This window comes from Poecilia mexicana, unplaced genomic scaffold, assembly GCF_051168715.1.
Source record: "Poecilia mexicana isolate PSO_F unplaced genomic scaffold, ASM5116871v1 scaffold_5, whole genome shotgun sequence".
In the NCBI taxonomy this organism is placed as follows: Eukaryota; Metazoa; Chordata; class Actinopteri; order Cyprinodontiformes; family Poeciliidae; genus Poecilia; species Poecilia mexicana.
In genome coordinates, this window is record NW_028263374.1 from 1,198,664 (window position 1) to 1,219,644 (window position 20,981).

Below are 20,981 nucleotides of genomic sequence, written 5' to 3' on the forward strand. Positions count from 1 at the left end.
TCTCTACTTTTTTGTGGGTGTAATTCAGTTTCATTTTGATTAGATGGATGTGGTGTAAGCAATTTCTTCTGCTGCAATGGAGACTAGAGAGAACCACAAACTAATCCTCGCTGCTTGACGTCCTCATTTCTCCTCGTTTTTGCAAAAAAAAATCTGCCATAAGCAGATTAACGCCTCAAACTCAGGGTGTAAGCTTTCTGTTTGTAATGATTTTTGTCAGATGACGGATTCAAAGACCTTTGCAGGAAAAAAAAAAACTGAGAAGAAGTAGTGAAACAAATTATTCTACAAGAAACACTAACACAGCTCTAAATCAGGGCAGATGGCTCAGAGCATCCTGCACTCACAATGGAGAGTCAGAGTGGGATTTTTTTTGTTGTTGTGCTTAAATTTTTCTTAATTGACTCTTATTTCAGTTTAGGTTTGCAGGGCTTCTCAATAGTGTAAACACCTCTGTCATTGTGACAGGTGTGTTGTGTTTGACACCATGGTAAATCCTTTAACCCTTTATTGTTGAATTTATCACATACAAGTCAAATGAAAAACATAAATGTGTAAGAAAAAGTGATAAAGTAAAAAGAGAAAAAAGTTGCAATGTCCTTGTTGAATAAGTGCAATTTATTCAATTCAGTTTATTTACAGTACGCCAATTCACAAAACGTCAACACAAGTCATTTCACAAAAAATAGTTACTTCAATCCAATCATGCCTACATTCCAGTTGATCCCAGGTATCAAACAATGGAGGCCAGTTCAGTTTATTATTCAAACTGATTAGAAAAAGTTTCTATCTAAGGATATCCAGCACCTTGCAGCGAGCAAAGGCAAAACTGGAGAGTAGTAGGAGAATGTAACAGAGCAAGAAGAAGTGGTCAGTTTGGTCCTGGTTTGCACCTGGAAAACTGTGTGAAACAATGACTGTTTCAGACTGGATTTGGATGTGTTGAACATTAGTGATTTACAGATTAAGTACATGCTGACGTACAGCAGAACATTTGAATAACACTTTAAGTGTCAAATTGGGCATTTTGGAAACCTGGCCTGAACTTTGTCTTATATGTTATAACCTCTCTATTTTTCTTCTGTTTCATTTAATGAGGATAAATTTATGCAGAGATAATGTTAATATAATATGTTACAATTTGAAAACCTTTAGAGCTCCTGTACAGTCATTCTCAGAGGAAAAGAGTTTTGTAAAACCAATTTTTTCTCATTTCTACTGTGTACTACCTTTGTTAACCTTTTCCCAGTAATGCATGGACTGATATTTCCCAATCCTTGCAAATCTTTCAAGTCTTCTCTTTACTAGGACTTGAAAAGTTTTCAAATAGACTTTGTGGTTGCAGAAATATACACATTTTTTTTATGGGAATGCAATCTTTCAAACAGAGCTAAATCTAGGCTTAATCATCAAATATAATCCTATCACAATAAAAGCTGTGCCATGGCCCCTTAATTTAGTGTTAGAACTAAGTCTCTGTCATTAGCAGTTACCTCACTAGTGGTATCTTGTCAGACAAGATACAAAGCACTGCACTGACATTTTCTCTTCATACCAGGTAAACAAAATACTGCCAGATTAACATTTGGGTTTTGGTGACAGCTGTTTCTGAGCAGCCATTCAGGTACAAGATATAAAATGCTCACTTTTTATCTTCAAACTAAGACACTCAAACATACAACAGGGCTTCAAGCTAAAATCCATCTCCTTTAACTCTTAATACAGTGGACACCTGCCTGTTGGTGGTTTAGAGTTGGCAGATTCACTGTTTTAATGGATCATAACTCTAAGTTATATTCACAAAACTGTGTTTATTTTTTTCATTGAGCATATCTTAAATATTCACATAAAATTGCAGCTTGGAGAGCTGTAACATCAAGGCTCAATGCTACATGACTCGCCTGTGGCTGGCTTTTGCAAGGCAGTCAGTCCAGGAGCACCATTCATTTTTATTGGTACTAATTGTGTTTAAACCCAAGAGTAGAAATAAGGCAGACTGTAGATGTCTAACTGCAGAAGTGTCAAGATGGTTTCCACTGTGCATATTGATGAATATTCAGATATATTTGGTGCTTGAATGATTAAAATAGACTTTAATGGGTGTTCTTAGGAGGGATCTCAAGTATTGTTGTACTTTAGTTTTTTGCGGGCAGCTGTGGTCCTTAATCCCCAAGACTACCAGAGATCACGATAGTCAGGTATTCTTAGTCTACCAGGCAGAGTCACATCACATCACCATCTCCTCTTTGACAAGAAAAATCCAGTGTTTTCTCAGTATCGCAAGATCTCTTTGATTCAGTTTTAGCATTCAGTCCTATTGTGAAACTAATTAACCTGAAATAAAGTTCAGGATCTTTCTCAAATTTGCCCAGAAGGCCATGGGGAAGAGCTGTTCTCAAATCCTCGAGATCTGGGGAACTTTTGGTCCAAATGTGCAAATCGTCAGGTTGACCTCAAAATCTTGAGATTCTGACAGATTAATACTAAAAAAATTATAAATTCTCAAAATGTCCCACCAAAAGTCCTTCAAAAAGTTAGCAATTCAGCAACACATTTATTTGTTATTCTTTTAATAACAAATAAATATGTTTTTACATTTTACATGTTAAATGTAAAAATGTTTTTTTGAAAACACTTCATTTTAACGGGGGTATATGGAGTTTTAGTATTTACTGTGGATGTAACTACTGGGACAGCGCATCAAAGTATCTTTTAGCACCAGGACTGAACAGACCAGGCAGCAGTGCAGGCTCATAAGCCAGATGGTGTGGTGTTTTGCCACAGTTGTACACAGCCTGTTGTTACATGATTGTATAAAGCATGTGCCTAACAAATGGGACTGCAGTCCTGGCCCGGCTTGCCGTTATAAATCACTGTAAACAGAATTATTAAATTTCTCTCTTCAACATGTGTTTGATGTGTTCCTCTGCTTGGCTTCCCATGGAAGACACACAGCTGACTCCGTCTGGCGGTTCAAAGATCCACCCCATGCTGCGCCTCGCGCTAACTCGTTCTGGAGTGGAAATGTCCTCGAGTTTCACAGAAAGTCTGGACATCGCTGAATAATGAATGATATGGAAGTGAGAAGACTTGTTATTGGGGTTCTACAATTTTGCTACAAAGGGGACAATAGCAGCTTTTTTGTGGGTAGTTATATTTAACCATGGCCGACACGGACACACACTATGTGGAGCGTTTAGGGATTGAAAATGCCTTCTCTCCCCCCAACTGAGTTAATTCTTCCCGCTCCAGTGCGAAGCGTGATCACTTTCCAAGATAAATCAAATCATTTTCTGAAGCCTAATTGCTGTAACCATCCTCTCCAATGTTTTAGAAAGAGTCGGAAAAGTGCTGAAGTTGACGACCGACGAAGAAAATCTCTTGCAGCATTTGGTTTTTCAAGCTGTCACCGATTAAACTGTTTATCTTCTGATACAACGCCACCTTACTCTGAGCAATTACAGCTGTGTAAAAGGCTGCTTCCGTATTAGATGGAAATCCTTTTCAAAGAGAAAACGAGACTCCTCTCTGTGTGTCACCTGCTCCTTCTGCTTCCTGCCCGCTTTGCCGCTGTTTTCAGGTCGAAGGTGTTTGTTTGGCTCGGAAAATATCTTGATTTCTTTCTGTTTGCTGCAAATGAATCACTGCTGCGATCCTGTGGGAAAGCAGCCTTCTCTCCCGCAGGCTCTTCTCTATTGTGTGTGGTAATAAGGCTCTCGAGAGCGTGCACTTACTTATGACGGAACTGGAGAAGGGCCATGAAAGACCATTGTGCTGCACATTATGCCTATTAAAAGAGAGACGTCTGTAGCGGCGCCGTGTGAGTGCAGTCGCTCTGCGGCCCACAAGAATTCTGCTGTTTTTGAGACATTTGATTGTAGAGAGACTGGCAGGCAGCGCTCATCTGACATTGTTTTTCGTGTAATCAGCTCCCGCTCGCGCTTTCTATGATGGCCCCGCTCCTGCTCTACAGGCGGCCATGGACATGGCACCAAAAATAGCTGATTTTCTGCAACCCAAGTGACAGATTAGGTCTATTATGCGCTGCCTTGCAAAGGTATTCATCAGGTTTGTTGGAGAACATTAGTGAACAAGACTAAAGGAATACAGCAAACAGGTCAGTGAGAAAGTTGAGAAGTTTAAAGTAGAAACCCACAGTCACCTCTGGCTGACTCAGGTTTCCACCTGAGTCACCCAGATGTGTTGACAGGTGGGTCATACAAACGAGAGTTTTTTCATTTTTTTTCTTTTTTTTTTGAGTTGAAGGCAATAGGAACAAGATCAGAGTTAATTCTGAACAGGGCATTTTATAATTAAAAATCTTAATGTTAGTATCAATTTCAACTTTATTTATACATCACTTTGTAAGTGACATGTTGTACCAAAGTATTGCACATCAAGAACAATGAAATAATTGATATCAGCGATAAAAACAAACAAACAAAAAACTGTTCACAAGAACCTTACTTCCAGAACTCCTGGGAAATCTGCATAGGGACCTCCCACAATGTCATTAGCCTTATGATGTAAAAGTGCACAAAAATGAGCAGTTAATGCACCAAAGGGCATGTGAAGACACTTTTGATGAACATCTTGAACTTTCCCATCCACAAAGTTTGCCATAAGCCAGGGTGAAGCAGTCTTCTGTAAGAATGTTCTCTGGTGAAATAAAAGTTTTCAGCCAACATTCAAAATGCTGTTTGTGGTGGAAATTCACGTCGATACATCAGCCTAAACCTATCGTTTGTATTGTGAAACGTGATGGTGGCGTCGCCATGGTAGCATGGTTAGGGAAGAGAACCTGTTACAGCCAGAGGAAGAACGCAATACTTTAGACTGGTATCATGAATTTTAGAAGGCACTATACTGTCGAAGATGAACAAAGTACAGCAGTAAAATAACACTATGGTTAATATCTTTTCTGAAAGGTTGTTTGAGCTTAGTGAGACAAAACCTTTATATCAGTAAGAGCCGAGAGAGTCGCACACCTAACAGCTGCGCACAACTTCTGTTAGCTATTTACAGAGGAGCTTTAACGAAGCCCCATCAAGGTGTTTGTTCTTCCAACAACAACAGCACAATATTTTCCCAGCTGCACCTGAAATCAAACTGAGACTTAAATGAAAGAAATCAAAGCAGAAACACTCCTCAAAGAAATACGTAGCAAAATCACCAGGATCAAACCTGAACTGCATATTTATTTTAAAAGACGATGTGAAACGATCTTTTCTCACCTATTAGGACTCTTTCATTTCATAAGCTTAAGTGTTTTCCAGGGGGATTTTATGTGATAGATTTCCACTTCACTGCTATGCACTGCTGTTAGCTGTGCATGTTTATGAAATGGAGAAGTTCACTCTTCAAAAATTTTCTCAACATGTAATGCTAATTGATGATTGATATAACTACCTATTATGCAAATGAGGTGGTTGATGTTTTTCAACATTTTTACAGATAAATAAAAATTACGAGGTATATTAGGTAGAAAATCTAGATTCACATTTATTAATGACATTTTCCAATTCATCTTAATTTTGGAGTAACTGCACCTACAAACACTGACCTACTTTTTCTCAAACGCAACCCAAAGCAATTTCAAACTGTGGGCCTTTTCTTATGTTTTGTATCTACATTCATTTACACATCTGACTATTTTGTTACTTTTAATTAAATTTAAATTGTTTAGTTCATTGTTGATAAAAAGGCTCCAAAAGTTTGTTTTGAAAATGTTATTTTAAAAAAATGTACAGTGTTTGGGGCCCCAAGTGCTTTCAACTTAAACAACTTTGGCCCTCATGGCAAAAAGTTTGCACACCACTGATTTCGGTATTGTTGCTTGTGTGGGTGGGTGAGCAAAAGATCATAAAATTTTTCCAGCACTTTGTGTTGATATGTTACACAAAATCCCAATGAAATCCCTAGAACTTTGCAGCATAATATGATAAAATGTGAGAAAACTCCCAGGGTATGAATTCTTTCTCATAATAAGGGTTACAAATCAGTGAGCACCTTTTTGGCGCCACTGATGCTTGTCGTTGCTTGTAGCCATTTTTCAGAAATGACGGATTTCCTCCCACCTGAGTTTCTTCTTAATAACATGCATCTGCATGAGAAACTGGAGAGTCCGCTGCCATTTTAAGTGAATTATACCCGTCGTTGATCACCCATAACACCAACGATAATCATGCCCTCAGGTCTAGAATGCACAAGTGCGAAGGCAAGCTCGCAGGCATTTGTTTTAATTGTCGCACCATAATGATTAAGTGGAAATTTTATGCGGTTTGACTGGGCTTCGGAAAGATGGATGGCCTGCAATGCTATCTGTTCTCCAAGTCAAGTCCTTGGCACCATAACGGTTCACTGCTGCTTACATTAACACCGAGCTGGAGGGCATGATGTCTGGGAACCCCACCACCTTTTATTCCTCTCATGCAATCGAACGTACAAGTCACAATGTTCTCATGAGTCTGGTATTTGTCGTCGCCCCGGTCTGCTCTGAACAGTGTTTTAATTTCTTAATTTCCATGTTAATTTTTTCTATTCTTTCTGATTACATTTTTTTTGTCTGCGTCAGGTGGAAGTTAAACGGTACAGAAGTCACTCCCAAAGCTGGATCTCACTACAGCCTTTCTGGAGGCAACCTCCGAATCAGCCGTCTGAACAAAGACCAAGATGCCGGAACGTACCAGTGCCTCGCCTCCAACTCCTTCGGGACCATCGTCAGCCGAGAGGCCAGCCTAACCTTTGCTTGTGAGTTTTTTCCTCGCCTCTGGGCAAACTTCTTTGGCTTCTGTGGCTGCAAAAAAAAAAAAAAAAAAAGAAAGTTACATTGTTACAACCGAGGATGACAATGCAAAAATTTTCTTTACGTCTTTAAGACACGATTAACATGCTGGGGAGAGTTTTTCCCTTGGGTGTCATTAGCACCCGCTGTGTGCTGACTGGAGTTTACACTAGTCAATGCAGCAGATCAAACACCAGGCAACAATAAAGATGTGAAAGCATAAAGCGGGTTATGGTAATTAAAAGAACTGCCACCGGTGATGCTGGCTGCCACTAAAGAGCTTTTATTTACTTTTTAACTGAATCTGTGCTTTCCTGTGGCATTATGTTGCTGTACTCTGAATTTATTAGGTAGGAGGGGGGAAAAAACAGACCTCAAAGCAAGAGAACTATCAGACGTGCATGAGACATGCATCAAAAGTTGTGCTGAGGCGTGATCTGGGAGGGATTGGGATCCGATGGTGTGCTAACAGGAGGCTCTGTTAATCAGACTGAACGGGCGGACCTCAGAGGACAGTTTGCAGGGCAGCGGTCTCCCTGGGTGGTTGAATTAACAACTAGCCTCCAATAAGCACGTTGCCAAGGGAACAATGAAGTCCAACGGCAGAAAATGAGTTCAGACGTCTTCTCTTTCCTTTCATAGCTGAATGATGTGAGGCGGCTGGCTACCTGGCAGATAAATCGATTTTTATCAATTAATAGATTTTTTTAGTTACATTTTTGGAAAACCTTGTTTGTTTTTAAATCAATGCATTCCTTGAGTTTCCATAGTTCACAGTGATGTCAGTACGCCCAGTGCATACCATCTTTTTTTGAAAAACGTGTTTTTCAGCTTTGTCATATTTTATCTACTGGAATAATGTCATAATTTTACCAGAATACAATTGTAGTAATATGAGAATAAAGTCATACAACAGTAAAATCTGAATATTACTGAAATATTAGGAGAATGAAGTAGAACATTTATGAGAACTCCAACACAAAAAATAACAGATTAAAATGAGAAATGTCATGGTCCTGTGATTGCTACGTGGACCATGCTAGCCTTGTAGCATGGTCCTGATCATTTCAAAACACTATTTTCTTAAGTCCTATGTTTTATTTCAAAGACCATAGGATGGTCTTTAACAGAAGTAGTAGTTTAAATTTTCTGTTAAATTAACAGAAAAATTCTAAAAAAATGTTTTGATACCTTACTTATGCATCACAGCGTATGTCCCTAACCCCATGATTGGTTGTTTCTAGAAGGCAGAGGAGATCAATTTTTTTTTTTTTACAGATTATCCATCTCATAACAGTCACGACAGTGATGGCTTCAACAAATATGTAAACAAATATTTTTTTATAAAACGTACATACTGCAGCTTTAAGCCTAATATAGTGCTGAGGAGCACTTCCTCTACCCAGCGGCCAGTCAACTGGCTGATGGAAGGGAATTCACTTCTCAGAAGCTTGCAGGATGCTATCCCTGCTTTTCCTCCACATGCTACAACTTCAGAAATAAAGCTGACGGAGGTGAGATGCTCTCTCTTTCAAAGCCATTTGTTCAATGTGTGGAAAAAGTGCAAATCTCCTGTGGGAAGCATCACACAGAAGAAGTCATCGACTTTCGAAGCAAGTGTCTGAGGACCGATTTATACCTAATTGCAAGCCTGGAGACAGTGATGCAACTGTGAGCACTGACTCTATTGTAATCAAGTATGGAATGCCAGTAAGGCCAAATGTTATATGCTTGTGTTGGGTTGTGGATCTGCTGTAGTCCATACAGAGCACCCTGTACCACAGCAGCAGAAATCCTCTTATCAGCCCTCCCTTCTCTTTGGTCTCTGTTATGACAAACAAGTCAGTGCAACACAGATACTTTGTTCATAGCTGATTGTTCTTGCTTTATTTCTCCATCGAACACAGATAGAATTGGTTTTTATACAGATTTATGTGTCTTTTGGGCTGAGTCTTAATGTTGTCATGAGTGTGTTTACTGGATGGGTGAGGAAACTTGTCTCCATTTATAGATTTTCAACGTAAAAATTAAAGTGGAAAATTGACCATTGTGTTGTATTTTTATGTTTCATTTTTATATTCATCTTTAGGACAAGGGAAGCACCATGAGTGGTGGTTTTTAATCCAAAATCGTCAAATTAAATCTCAAAGAAAAATGCAGACTGCTACTAACCAGAAACACAATACTGTCTGCTTTGAAATCTGATTGGTCTGCTGTAGAAAAATATTGTAGTTTGGAGAACTCCAATCCATTTGCACTCTTGTTTTTTAAGAGTCATGTTTTGTGATTTGTTGAGATGCGTTGAAGAATGAGGACAATGCACAACTCTGCAGACTCGTCCAGACACACCTGCAAAGGTTCAGAACAATTTTAGGAAACAGAAAAAAATCTAACTGTTCCCTGGTGGATAGAATTTATGTACTTTATGTACCAGAGCTATTTCGATTTTTAAACTGCGGATTGGTTTTAGATTGGTTATGTTTTAGAAGGGCATGGGCTCAAGTCTGGTAGATTTAAATTTTCATCAGGTGACAGAAGTTAGAAGCAGATAACTTTAACAGTTCTGAAAGTGATAAAACCCAGAATACTTTAATGCAGAATCAGCATTCTCAAACTCTTTTATGCTAATGTTTGAAGAACACGATGATGGATTGTTTGACTGATCTCAGGGATTTTAACTGACAGCCCCGGACTCCATATTCCTGGAGTTTCAGTGAGTCAATAACTCCCACCACTGTACAATCATTACTGGTCAGGTGAATTGATGACACTGCCAGCAAATGACTGATAACTGCTCAGATTAGATTCTGAGGTTTAGCATTTGGAGACAAGGCCACCAATCTGTCTCAGGCCATTTGTTTGGCCCCCTGGAGCTGTGGAAAGTCAATCCATGATCCCATTCTGCTGGTGGATTTCCACTGTGATGAGATGACAGTTTCATCAATTGTTGGGGCTCTGACCTTACCAGTCTTCAGTCGCTGTCACAGAGCCGGGGAGGGGTGTTCACCGTGTGTATGACTGGGTGTCATCTATCTTCTTTATTACTCATGGAATAGCTTAATTAACTCCGTACCATGATTGAATGGTGAGGACCCAAGCGAGTAATTTAAAGGGCAACTGGTATTTCTGGAGTGTCATATAATTATTTATAGAAGTTTAAAGGAATCCTAGACAACAAATCTCTACATGAGACATAAGTTACTTTTAGACAAGGACAGTTTTTAATTACCCCACCTCTGTGTTGTGATGGCCGTCTGCTCAAGGTGGAGCAACAATCATAACCACATGACTTTTAGTTACTCGTTTACTTAACATATGCCTGACAGATCCACACTTGCTTGTAAACTTGAAATGTAGCACGCAGGTAAAATGCTTGCTACACTGTTCCAAGAAAACTAACTATCGAGGAGCTCCAGTAGTATTTTGGTTCATAGGCTTAAGGTGATTAAAGAAAAACCTGAATTTCAGAGTTTCAAAGAGGTCATTAAGTGTCAGGGAGGCAGTGGTGTCCTGTCAGAGCCAGCAGAGCCTTCTCTGCTAGCCCTAGAAAATTGAAAAGAAAAAGTGTAAAATGTTTTAATCATATTTAAATGTTTTAATAATTTAATTCTTATTCTACAAGCTAGTTGCTTATTGATATTATTAAAGCTTCCTTTAATTTCCTATTTTAAAAAGTGCCTTAAACGCATCTGGCGAGCAGTTCTGCCTCAGCACCTGCTGTACTTATTCAGCTACCCCTTTGTGAAAAATGCCATGCAGGCCATAGTTGACATAACTGACAGAATTATCAGCCAATCAAAACTGACATACAATGACTGTTTCCCACAGGCCCAGCTGTAAGTCAAGAGCTTCCAATACGTTCCCCGTAACTGTAGAGAACTTGGTATTTACAAAATGGCAGCCGCATCCGCTTATTTTAAATAAGCAATAGCTACAATAATCTAGAAAATTGGCTGGACTTCTTTGTTTATCATTCATTTCAAGCATTATACCAAGTTGAGATGAGAGCATCTACATAGTGAAGAGATCAAATATTATTGTTTACTCATTGTTGTGCTTTGAGTACCGTCTGCTTAACTTCAGCATTTCTACTGCTATAGAACTGCTTCAAATCTAATGTCTGATGATACACTGTTTTACCTTAAGTCGTGTAACTAGGACTGCAGCTAAGAATTATGTTAGTCATCAATTATTCCAGCGATTATTCTGACAATTTATTGATTATTCAGATTAAAAAAAAAGGCACATTTTTGTGTAGTTAGCCTGGAAAATATATTTCTAAAAATGACTCATCTTCATATCACAGACCTGTGTCCTTAATGATATGTTTCCCATTTATGCATGCATCGCTGATGAAGGGATCTGTAACCTGAACTAAATTACCCATGTCGATCTCGTAGAAAAAAAGGCTAAATATTATATAGTAGAAATAGTTTAGAAACTATAATTACTATAAAATTTAGAAAATGATCAACTTTTAAAATTTCAGCTGTTATGGTTACTATAAAACGCAGAATTAGACGAACTGAAATAAACCCGTATATACCCGTCATGCTTAACAAAGAGCTAGGAACAGTTAAATTACAACTATCAAGAAAATATGCTTTATTAACAAAAACTGGCAACATAAAAAAAATATTTTTAAAAAATACATCAACTTAACAGAGAAGCTCTTCTGAAACACAGAGTGAACTACATTCAGTGCTGGACTGAGCTCTGTCTGGAGAAGTTGAAGGATGATGGTGTGGCATGTTTTTATCACGAGAACAAACTTATTGATTTGTGATTTTGATTCTTTCTTATTTATAGAAAACACCACAATTCCAGAGTTGTGTTTTTTTGACATTAAAAGAAAATTTACATTTTTGCACACATTTGTAATGGAAATGCATAAAGTTAGCTAACAGTGCATTTAGCCTGTTGAAAGCAAAAATACAATCCTAAAACACAACAATGTCATCAGCAAAGTCAGAGTGTCTGGATACTGCAGAAGTGGCCTCAGTGTCAGGTTATTGCAACATTTGAGCAGCTTTATGTTAATCCTGTAACAGTACTGCCTATGTGTAACATTTGTGATATTGGAGAGTTAAGTACCTAACGCAACACATCTTTCAGTTCAAGTTCCAGCATCTACTGAATTCTTAAAACTACAGATGAAATGACATAAGATTTTATTTCCCTTCTCAGACACGTGCCAAAACTATATCCAGCTCCTGTGAGTGTGCTCCAACTCTCAGGCGAGGAGTGAGACTTCAGCTGCAGTTCTATCTGGTAAAGATCAAACCTTGAGCTGGTAATGAGCTCTAAGCAAAACAGGAGTGTGATTTTGACATAAGACTGAGCCTCCTCACACCTCTAACAAGCTAACTGGCAACTGGAGCTGTGTGAGTCAAAGTTGGAATCTGATAAATCATTGAATATCCATTTCAGTTGTGTTTCAAAGACTGCCAAATCTTTAATCTGATCCTAAGTAGTGCGTTGGGATTGCTGTAAAGTAATAGAACTACTGCACACTCCATCGAAACGCGATGCAAACACTAGAAGCCTTACTGGAGCAAGTCAAGCAACAGGTTAATCAGACTAAAAAAGTGATTCACTACTTTTTTTCAGTAATTTTCTGATTTCTGAAACCCTTTTTTGTTAGACCTGTCAGTACTTTTAAGTTCTCCTCAAGAGCTGTGATTAGTAGTAATTTAAATGATTCTACAAAAACTAGACATAACACTCAAATACCCCACGTAAGGTTAGCTCTATTAAAATATGACAATAGTTTATTATTCATTTATTATCTATTAAATGCATACTTCAGTTTTCAAAATGGTACAGTTTTCATGTCAAATAAATTCAAAAAATTTCAAGTGGTGAATAATGAAATCAAGTAAATGCTCTTTCAAGTTTTTGAAACTTTTACTCTTATGAGACCCTGATAAACTAGTCTTGTGCAAAGGAAATATAAAGCAGTGTAAATATGTACTTTTACATTTGATAGTATGATTTCCATTTTACAAAAACATTTATCCAACCTGATAGGAAACCAGTCGGTTTTCTCAAACCCACGAGTAATTTAGATTTTCCTATTAACCTTCTAGGCTAGCTTCTGGGAAAAAAACAGAGTATTGAGATAAAAGTCACAATATACATTAACAGCAAAGCACTCAGAACCTTTCAATTCTTTGTCCAGTAGTGCTGCAAAACAACACAGATCTTTGGACTTGGGCTGTGATTACAGCAGTTTTATCAAACACTGTGCAATTTCAAAAACAGAATAGTTCCAAATTGGACCATTTGGCGTCATGCTGTGCAGCAGTGGTCAGCTGCCAAAAACTGGCAGAGTGGGTTGATATGTTTCATAATTAATATCGGTTTGCCCAACATATCCACTTAGACAATATGCAAACCCCTGAACCTTAATGCAACAGCAACAATCACTTTAGTACTCAAACTACAGCAGTGTATTAAAAGTATAGTTATAAATGTAAGAGTGTTCTTCTTGGTGATTCTGAATTTCTTTCTTTTCACTTTCTTTTCTTGCCACAGATAATAAAATATTTTCTGTTCCCATTGTTGACCCTTAATTTGAACAATGGAACCTGTTTTTGTGAGATGAAATGCCAGTTCATAACTTCTCCATCTACCGTCCTGTACTCTATCAGCATACGAGTACAGAAAACAAATATTGTTAAAGTTTTAATAGTTTACTTTGAATAGAAAGAAATAATGTTTGCCACTAAGCTCTGCTGATCTTACTGCAGTTCCTGTATTTGTCAGATTTCTCAAAGGAAAAGATTTTAGTTTGTCCTGGTAAGAAGTTTTGTTTTTTTCCAGAGATGCCACTTTCCTTCCACATGCAAAAACGTCAGGTAATGTGTTTTTGTAAATTCTAAGTTGAAATTGATTATCTTTATCATGGTCCTTCAAATGACTGCTGACCTGGAAAGACATTTTCAAGAATATTTGCTTATAACATACATCTGTTCTATTTGGTTTTGATGCAAAGATAAATGCCTAACATGCTTTGAGAGGGCTCAGTATTTCAGTTTTGTACCTTCTTTTTCACTAGTCCATAAAAATGGATTATTTTGACTCTATGTGAAGATCAAATAATAATCTCATTAAATTTGGTCGTTGAATTGATGATGGAATTGTGATTCTGTCTCTCTGTCAGATGTGGGAGCCTGTCATGTTTACATTTTTTACAGTTGATCAGTTATCTGCCTCCTGAGTCGGTCATTTAGCTCCTGGTGTCTGGGGATTTCTCCCTGTAGTTTCATTAAGTAGTCGCTTTCCTGATGAAACCTATGAAAAAATAATATTGCTTGGTTAGTGATTGGTGCTCCAGCACGTCGTCAAGGTTACGCTCAGAACTAGCAGGGACTCAGAACATTCTGTCGCTCCAAACTTTTGATGGATGATGCTTCTTTTTTGCAAAGGTTGTTGTGCCTGTCGTCCTCCTGAGAGGAGGATAAGTGATGGGTGCTGCCGCTCAATACACACCCAACCTGATGAGAATTTCCTATCGATGCTTTATCAGTTATTATGTAAAAGATGTATACTCATATTTCATACTGATGAACAGGCTCTGTTTTTTGTCTACATGGGGTGGCTGTGCTTTGGCTGCAGTGACAAACCTTATTCAGTGTTCCACAAGCCAGAGATGTCAGAAGGTCTGACTCTTAACAAAGGAACAGAGCCTGGCTTGACACATCCAGTGGGAGGGTGTATATATTCAGGTATTGCAGATATACAGTGTCTCATTAGTGTCAGGCAAGTTCACTTTTGGCTTAACACACAAACAACGATTCCAGATGTAGCCAGAGAGGTCTTTAAAGAGGGTTAGACAGAAACGCCTCATTTAGATGCAAATAAATCCGTTAGATTTCTTTCAGCCGCTCTGATAGCGTGGAGCGAACATATTGACTTAGTTAATGAGGCATAAATAGCTTATCGGGTTTTTTCTGGCTTTTGCTTTTATCTGCACTGCGCTATCAAAATATCATAACGCAGCATCGGACACCATCAGGGTTCCAGTGCAACCTGGAAGTGACTGGGTTCAGACTCCAGGACTTTCCAGACCTGGAGAGGATTGGTCAAATATGAATATGGAGGAATATTTTGTTGCTGCAGCACATTTTTTCCCCTCATTGTTTTTTGTTGAATCCTTCTTTCTGGACTTCTTTTCTTTTTTTCTATGTGCTTTTCCTTCCTTAGTTTTATGCTTCTTTCTGCCCCTCTGTTCTTCTTTTCCCCTCTGTTCCTCCCTTTTACTCTTCTTAATGTGTTTCTTGGTGTCTTCTGTTCCTTCCTCCATTGTTCTTTTTAAAAAAAAAAAATGACTTAAACATTCAAAACAATTCCATGGTCTAATGACAAGGCATTGTGTTTGTTTCCCATACGGACCACTTTAGATTACTTTAAAGATTTTGCCCTGCTATGATGACCCAACCCGCATACAGCTGCTTCTCAGTTGTAATGGAAAATGACCAGAATCATGTATTGTTGACTGAAGCCAAGTATTGAGCAGGTACCAGCGAAAAAAAGCCATGAGATTTTGCAATACTTTAAGCCCTTCTACTTTGTAAAAAAAAAAAAAAAAAAAAGTAATGTTATTTTGTAGCTTTTTTTTTTTATGTAACTTCTAGAAAAAAAAAGTGTATTTGTTGAAACTGTCTCTATGTTGTGACAGTATGGGAGGAGACAATCTATGAAAAAATTTGAGCTCCTCTGCCTTCTCCCAGTGCTGACTAGAAACAACTAATCAGAGCCAGGCGGCAAGTCTTAGTTCTGTCTATCATGGTTCTGTAAATGCTACCGCTACATTACTGGTGTAAATGCTCAGGCTAGTTAGCATGGCCCCAGTTGAAGGCGGATAAACAGTTTTCCTGGAATGTTAAGCTGTTTCTCCACCATTAGCACATTGAGGAGCAAACTGTCCCTACATGATTGGCAGCGCTAAGATCCTCTTCTCACTCTGGCTGTTGTTGTCTGATTAGTTTAGTTTTTGTCAGATGGCAATGGTACCCCAGAAAGCTCAGTCTTTTCACTGACTAAATATCTTATAATTTACTGTCGCACCATAGTGACACTATTAAATAATAAGCATATATATATATATATATATATATATATATATATATATATATATATATATATATATATATATATATATATATATATATATATATATATATATATATATATATATATATATATATATATATATGAGTGTCTCTGTGGTCAAGGACAGCACAGAGGCCCTCATCCTGGCCACCCAGGAACAGGCCCTAAACACCAGAGCAATAGAGGCTCAGATCTACCACACCAGACAAGACCCAAGGTGTAGGTTGTGCAAGGAGGCCTCTGAGACAGTCCAGCACATAACAGCAGGGTGCAAGATGCTGGCAGGGAAAGCGTACATGGAACGACATAACCAAGTGGCGGGCATAGTGTACAGGAACATCTGTGCAGAATATGGACTGGAAGCCCTGAGATCGAAGTGGGGAACACCCCCAAAGGTGGTGGAGAATGACCGAGCTAAGATCCTGTGGGACTTCCAGATCCAGACAGACAAGATGGTAATGGAGAACCAACCGGACATTGTGGTGGTGGATAAAGAACAGAGGAAAGCCGTTGTGGTGGATGTAGCAATACCAAGTGACCACAACATCAGGAAAAAGGAGCATGAGAAACTGGAGAAATACCAGGGCCTCAGAGAGGAACTGGAGAAGGCCTGGAAGGTGAAGACCACAGTGGTGCCTGTGGTCATCGGGGCCCTCGGGGGAGTCACCCCCAAACTGGAGCAGTGGCTAAAACAGATCCCAGGAACAACATCAGACATCTCAGTCCAGAAATGTGCAGTACTAGGCACAGCCAAGATACTGGAGGAGAACCTCAAGCTCCCAGGCCTCTGGTAGAGGACCCGAGCTCAGAGGATGAAAGAGAGAGAGAGAGAGAGAGAGAGAGAGAGACCACCCGCAGAGGGTGAGAAGGGAATTATATATATATATATATATATATATATATATATATATATATATATATATATATATATATATATATATATATATATATGTATATATATATATATATATATATATGTATATATATATATATATATATATATATATATATATATATATATATATATATATATATATATATATATATATATATATATATACATATATATATATATATTAAAGTTACACACTGTAGCTTTAAGAGCCACAATGTTTCTGGTCAAACTGAACTCTGTCTATCAAAGTTCTGTCTGCTTTGATTCTGTAGGTCTGAAGTGGTATTTGGACTGTTATTTGTAAGAAATGACATTATTTGATCTATATGAAACTTTTGATTGTAACTAAAAAGCAAAAAGAGGCAAAAAGACAAATAACTTATGCACTCACACTCACTACTACACTCCCATTAGAATTATTAATATGAACATCTTTGGTAGAAAGTGAAAACAATCCAAGAAAACTAATACAGTTTGTAGTTTGTCAAAACTTGGTGTGTACATTACCAAAAATGCAACTCTCTACTCTACAGGTCAATGGAAAATCAGGTGATTCTTTTTTGGGAAGGCCCAGCTTAAAGAGAAGGAATTCCCAAAGTTGTTTTTCATCTGGAAATCCACTCACAGATATGCTGATTCAGCTTTAAACCTGTTGGACTTCAGTAGTTCACACTTTGTTGTCCGCCTCATTTATTTTTGGCAGCAGATCTGTGTAGCATCGTAAGCAAAAGCCCTAAAATAACCATCCTGATGTGTAAGTTGCGGCACACCAACCCACACACACCTGCGCATGTCATGTATTATTCCACTGGCGCCACTCAAAGACGTGGAAGCGATCCTTACGGAGCAGCAGGTTGTGATGAATCTGACGGTCACGGTTGGTCAGGCCCGTTGGAGTATGATTAGTGGCCCTGGCATTTGGAAAGCTCATAAGTCAGGGATGCGATGATCAGCCTAATCTGGATCATTGTTTGTAATGCCAGCCCACGTTTGCAGTAATTGATGCTAATGGACCTGGATGGGACATCACTTTTACTTATTCCGAGGCAATTATTCATCGTTAGCTGCTTTCCTTCGGAGAGTCACAGGGAATCTTTTTGTGTAGAAACAATCAGGGGCATTCTGGGTGTCTTTGACTGAAAGGACTTGTGTTCTCCATCGAGGCAGGCGTCTTTGCTTTTATGCTTTCTTTTCAACACTTACACATCCACATGAACTTTGAAAGGCTTTCCTCCGGTTGATCCCAGGCCGTCCACCGTGGACAGACTGAAAGGCATCAGTCGCGTTGCAGATGACGCTCTGCTGCTTCCACCAAGCCCACTTCCAACAACAATGCTTCTTTTGCTCTTTTTTGGGGCAGCTGAGAGTGGATGGTTAGAGGTGGAAGATGAGGTGATGATGGTGGGAGTCATCGGACACGGCCAACAATTGCGGCGTGCTTTCAACGCGGTGGTGGGGGGGGCAATGAGCGGCTCTAGTGAACTACACATCCCCACTTCATGGCTTTGATCTCAGCCAAAAATAAAACCAAAAAAAGGACTTTTTTGGGGGAGACGGGGGTGATTCAATTCAGAACCTTAGATCTCTCTTGCTTTTGTTGACTTTGTTCTGTTAGCTCATTTTTTGGTAAGGCTTGGGTGCTTTTATCTAACCTTCTGTCGTTTCTTTAGATGAAAGTAAGTGGTGGGATTAGTACACCCCCCCCACCCAAAATAAGAAAGAAAGCAATTTTTGAGAATCTAAAAAGCCCCTCCTAAAAATAGTACTGTCCTTTAATTCAACCATTTTTCATTACATTGCAAAAACATAATATTTTGTCAAGTATTTTTGGTTTAGTTTCTGGTGCAAATATCTTATTACATTTGACTAAACAAATTTATAAGTAACTTTTCAGCAAAATTACTTCCACTGGCAGATTGTTTCACTTCTGGGAAACAGTGAAATAATCTCCCAATGGAACAAATACTTTTTCATTAATATTAAGAAATTAGGTAACACTTTATTTGAAGGGGTGTGCATAAGACGGACATGACACTGTCATAAACATGACATAACACCTGTCATGAATATGAAGACTTGAATGTTTATGACAGTTGTCATGAAGTGCCATTCGGTAAATAATAACACTTTTAATGCAAAGTTGCTCTAAAAGTTGCATTAAAAGTCATTAAAAGTGCCAACTTTGCATGCTTTTGTAAATAATGACAATTTAATGCAATTTAATCTTTAATTCTCAAAGATCAATAAACTTTAAATCCTATTGAACATTTAACACTGGAACTGGAAGACACTTTAGATTTGCAAAATTAATAAACAAAACAACAAATGAACTGGATTATGGAATGCCTGTAAACAAAAATGTCCTTCAGAAAAAGACTAGTTGAGACAGAAAGACTTTTGCCATTCAGTTTTTGTCAGAAGAGACGAGACAAAACATTAAACTGAAATTATTGCTCTTTTTTTAAATGATCAGGCAATTAATTGATTTATTGCTTATTGCCACAGGCCTACTGTATTTTGCTGAAAAGTTACTTATGAGTTAGTTTTGCTTAACTTGGTGTACCAGGATGTTCCCACTAGAAACTAGACCAAAATGACTTGGTAAAATGTTGTGTTTTTACAGTGAAATTCTTGCCTCACTGCTTTACTGTTCCACCACTAGCAGAAAAGAGACGAAGTTAATTATAAAATAAAATAAAACAGCAGAGTGGATGAATTAGTGACAAGCTTTCATCAAAGATCTCTGATCAGAAATTCCAGGCAGAGATAAAGCCCTCTGCGAGGAGCGAAGTCAATTAGCCTCGCAACAACATTAATCACCTTTGAGCGACAGCTAAGAGATAACGGCAAACACTCCTCAAACAAAACTAACCAGAGGAAATGAAAACAAGCCGCTTGATTTGGGCACAGTGGACCAGACCGCGCGCTCTCACTCTGTTTGGCTGCCCGCTTTTCACAGTCCGGTAAATATAATTAAGAGCGACGGCAGCTCGCCGTGTTAAGAACGACTTGCCAACAGAGAGTTTGTCATCCGCCGTGCGGACCGCGACTTCATCCTGGATGCTCAATTATTCTGCCGAGGGGATGACACGTTCTCCTCCAGAGAGGAGCGCTGACGAACATTAATCAGATGAGTGGATTAACATGTGGAGTGAGAACAGATCCAGACACACCGGGTTGCTTTTTTACTGTTTTTCTTTAGAAGAAAGAATAAAAATGCTGCATTTTGAGTTTTAGTTCTCACTAGACTAACTATGACAGGAGACTTTTAACAGCTACAAAGTAATTGCAGGAAAATGTTAGACTGATGTCAGTAATTGATGGTTTATCATATAACATGAAGTGGAATTATTACTATTATCATTAGAGTTTCAATGGCTCTTCAAAGTCACTTCCAGCCTGGACAGGTTTCCTCTTCAATGACTCTTTGTCTCAAAGAGGTAAAGTAATAAAATAGGGAATGTGAGAGAAGACTGAGTCAGCATGGCTCTTTTTATTTTTTATCCTGTTTTTTTTTCATTATTATTCTTTTATTAACTAAAAAATCTAATAAAAAAAAAGAAATGGATATGAGTACAAAAATAAAACAGATTTTGTTTTAAGGTGATGTGATGATTATGACCATATAACTGAATACAGTCTGGTGAAGCCTGTATAGATGGGACCAGACGATTGGCAGTAGGATTTAATAAGCACTGACTTCTTCCTACTCCTTGTTGAACTGGATATGAAAGATTGTTTTTCATGTTTAAATATTATTCCTATTTGTTTCATGGTTGGATACAGCTTGTTGCCAAAGCCAGTTTCTTTAACGATGCGTTTTAGTGACTTACCTTGTGACTTAGACTTAGACTTAGACTGACTTTATTGTCATTTTGGATGCACAAGGTGTATACAGAACGAAATTTCGTTGCATACGGCTCAGGACAGTGTTTTGAGCTTTCACTGTTGTGAGGTTACTCCAGAATAAAATAAAATACAGTATAAAATATGAATATAAATATAAAATATAAAGTGCAGGAATGACAGTAAAATAGAAGTTATTTATAGAAGTTGTGGAGAAGCTTGTTGGACAGCTGTCGACTCAGCAGTCTTCCCTTTGTGTAGACTTTCAAAATGAAGCCATTCTTTATTAGTCTTTTGCAATTTTATAATTTGTTGAGATTGCGAACGTCATTATCATCA

General features: G+C 38.2%; 1 protein-coding gene across 1 annotated transcript in view; it reads left to right on the top strand.

Moving 5' to 3' along the window:
- The window catches only part of LOC106919734 (contactin-4-like), a 242,313-nt gene that overhangs the window by 99,673 nt on the left and 121,659 nt on the right, over positions 1-20,981 (top strand). Inside the window, exon 4 of the mRNA XM_088005312.1 lies at positions 6,575-6,750. Coding sequence (XP_087861438.1) covers positions 6,575-6,750 — 176 coding nt within the window. The remainder of the gene's footprint in view (positions 1-6,574; positions 6,751-20,981) is intronic.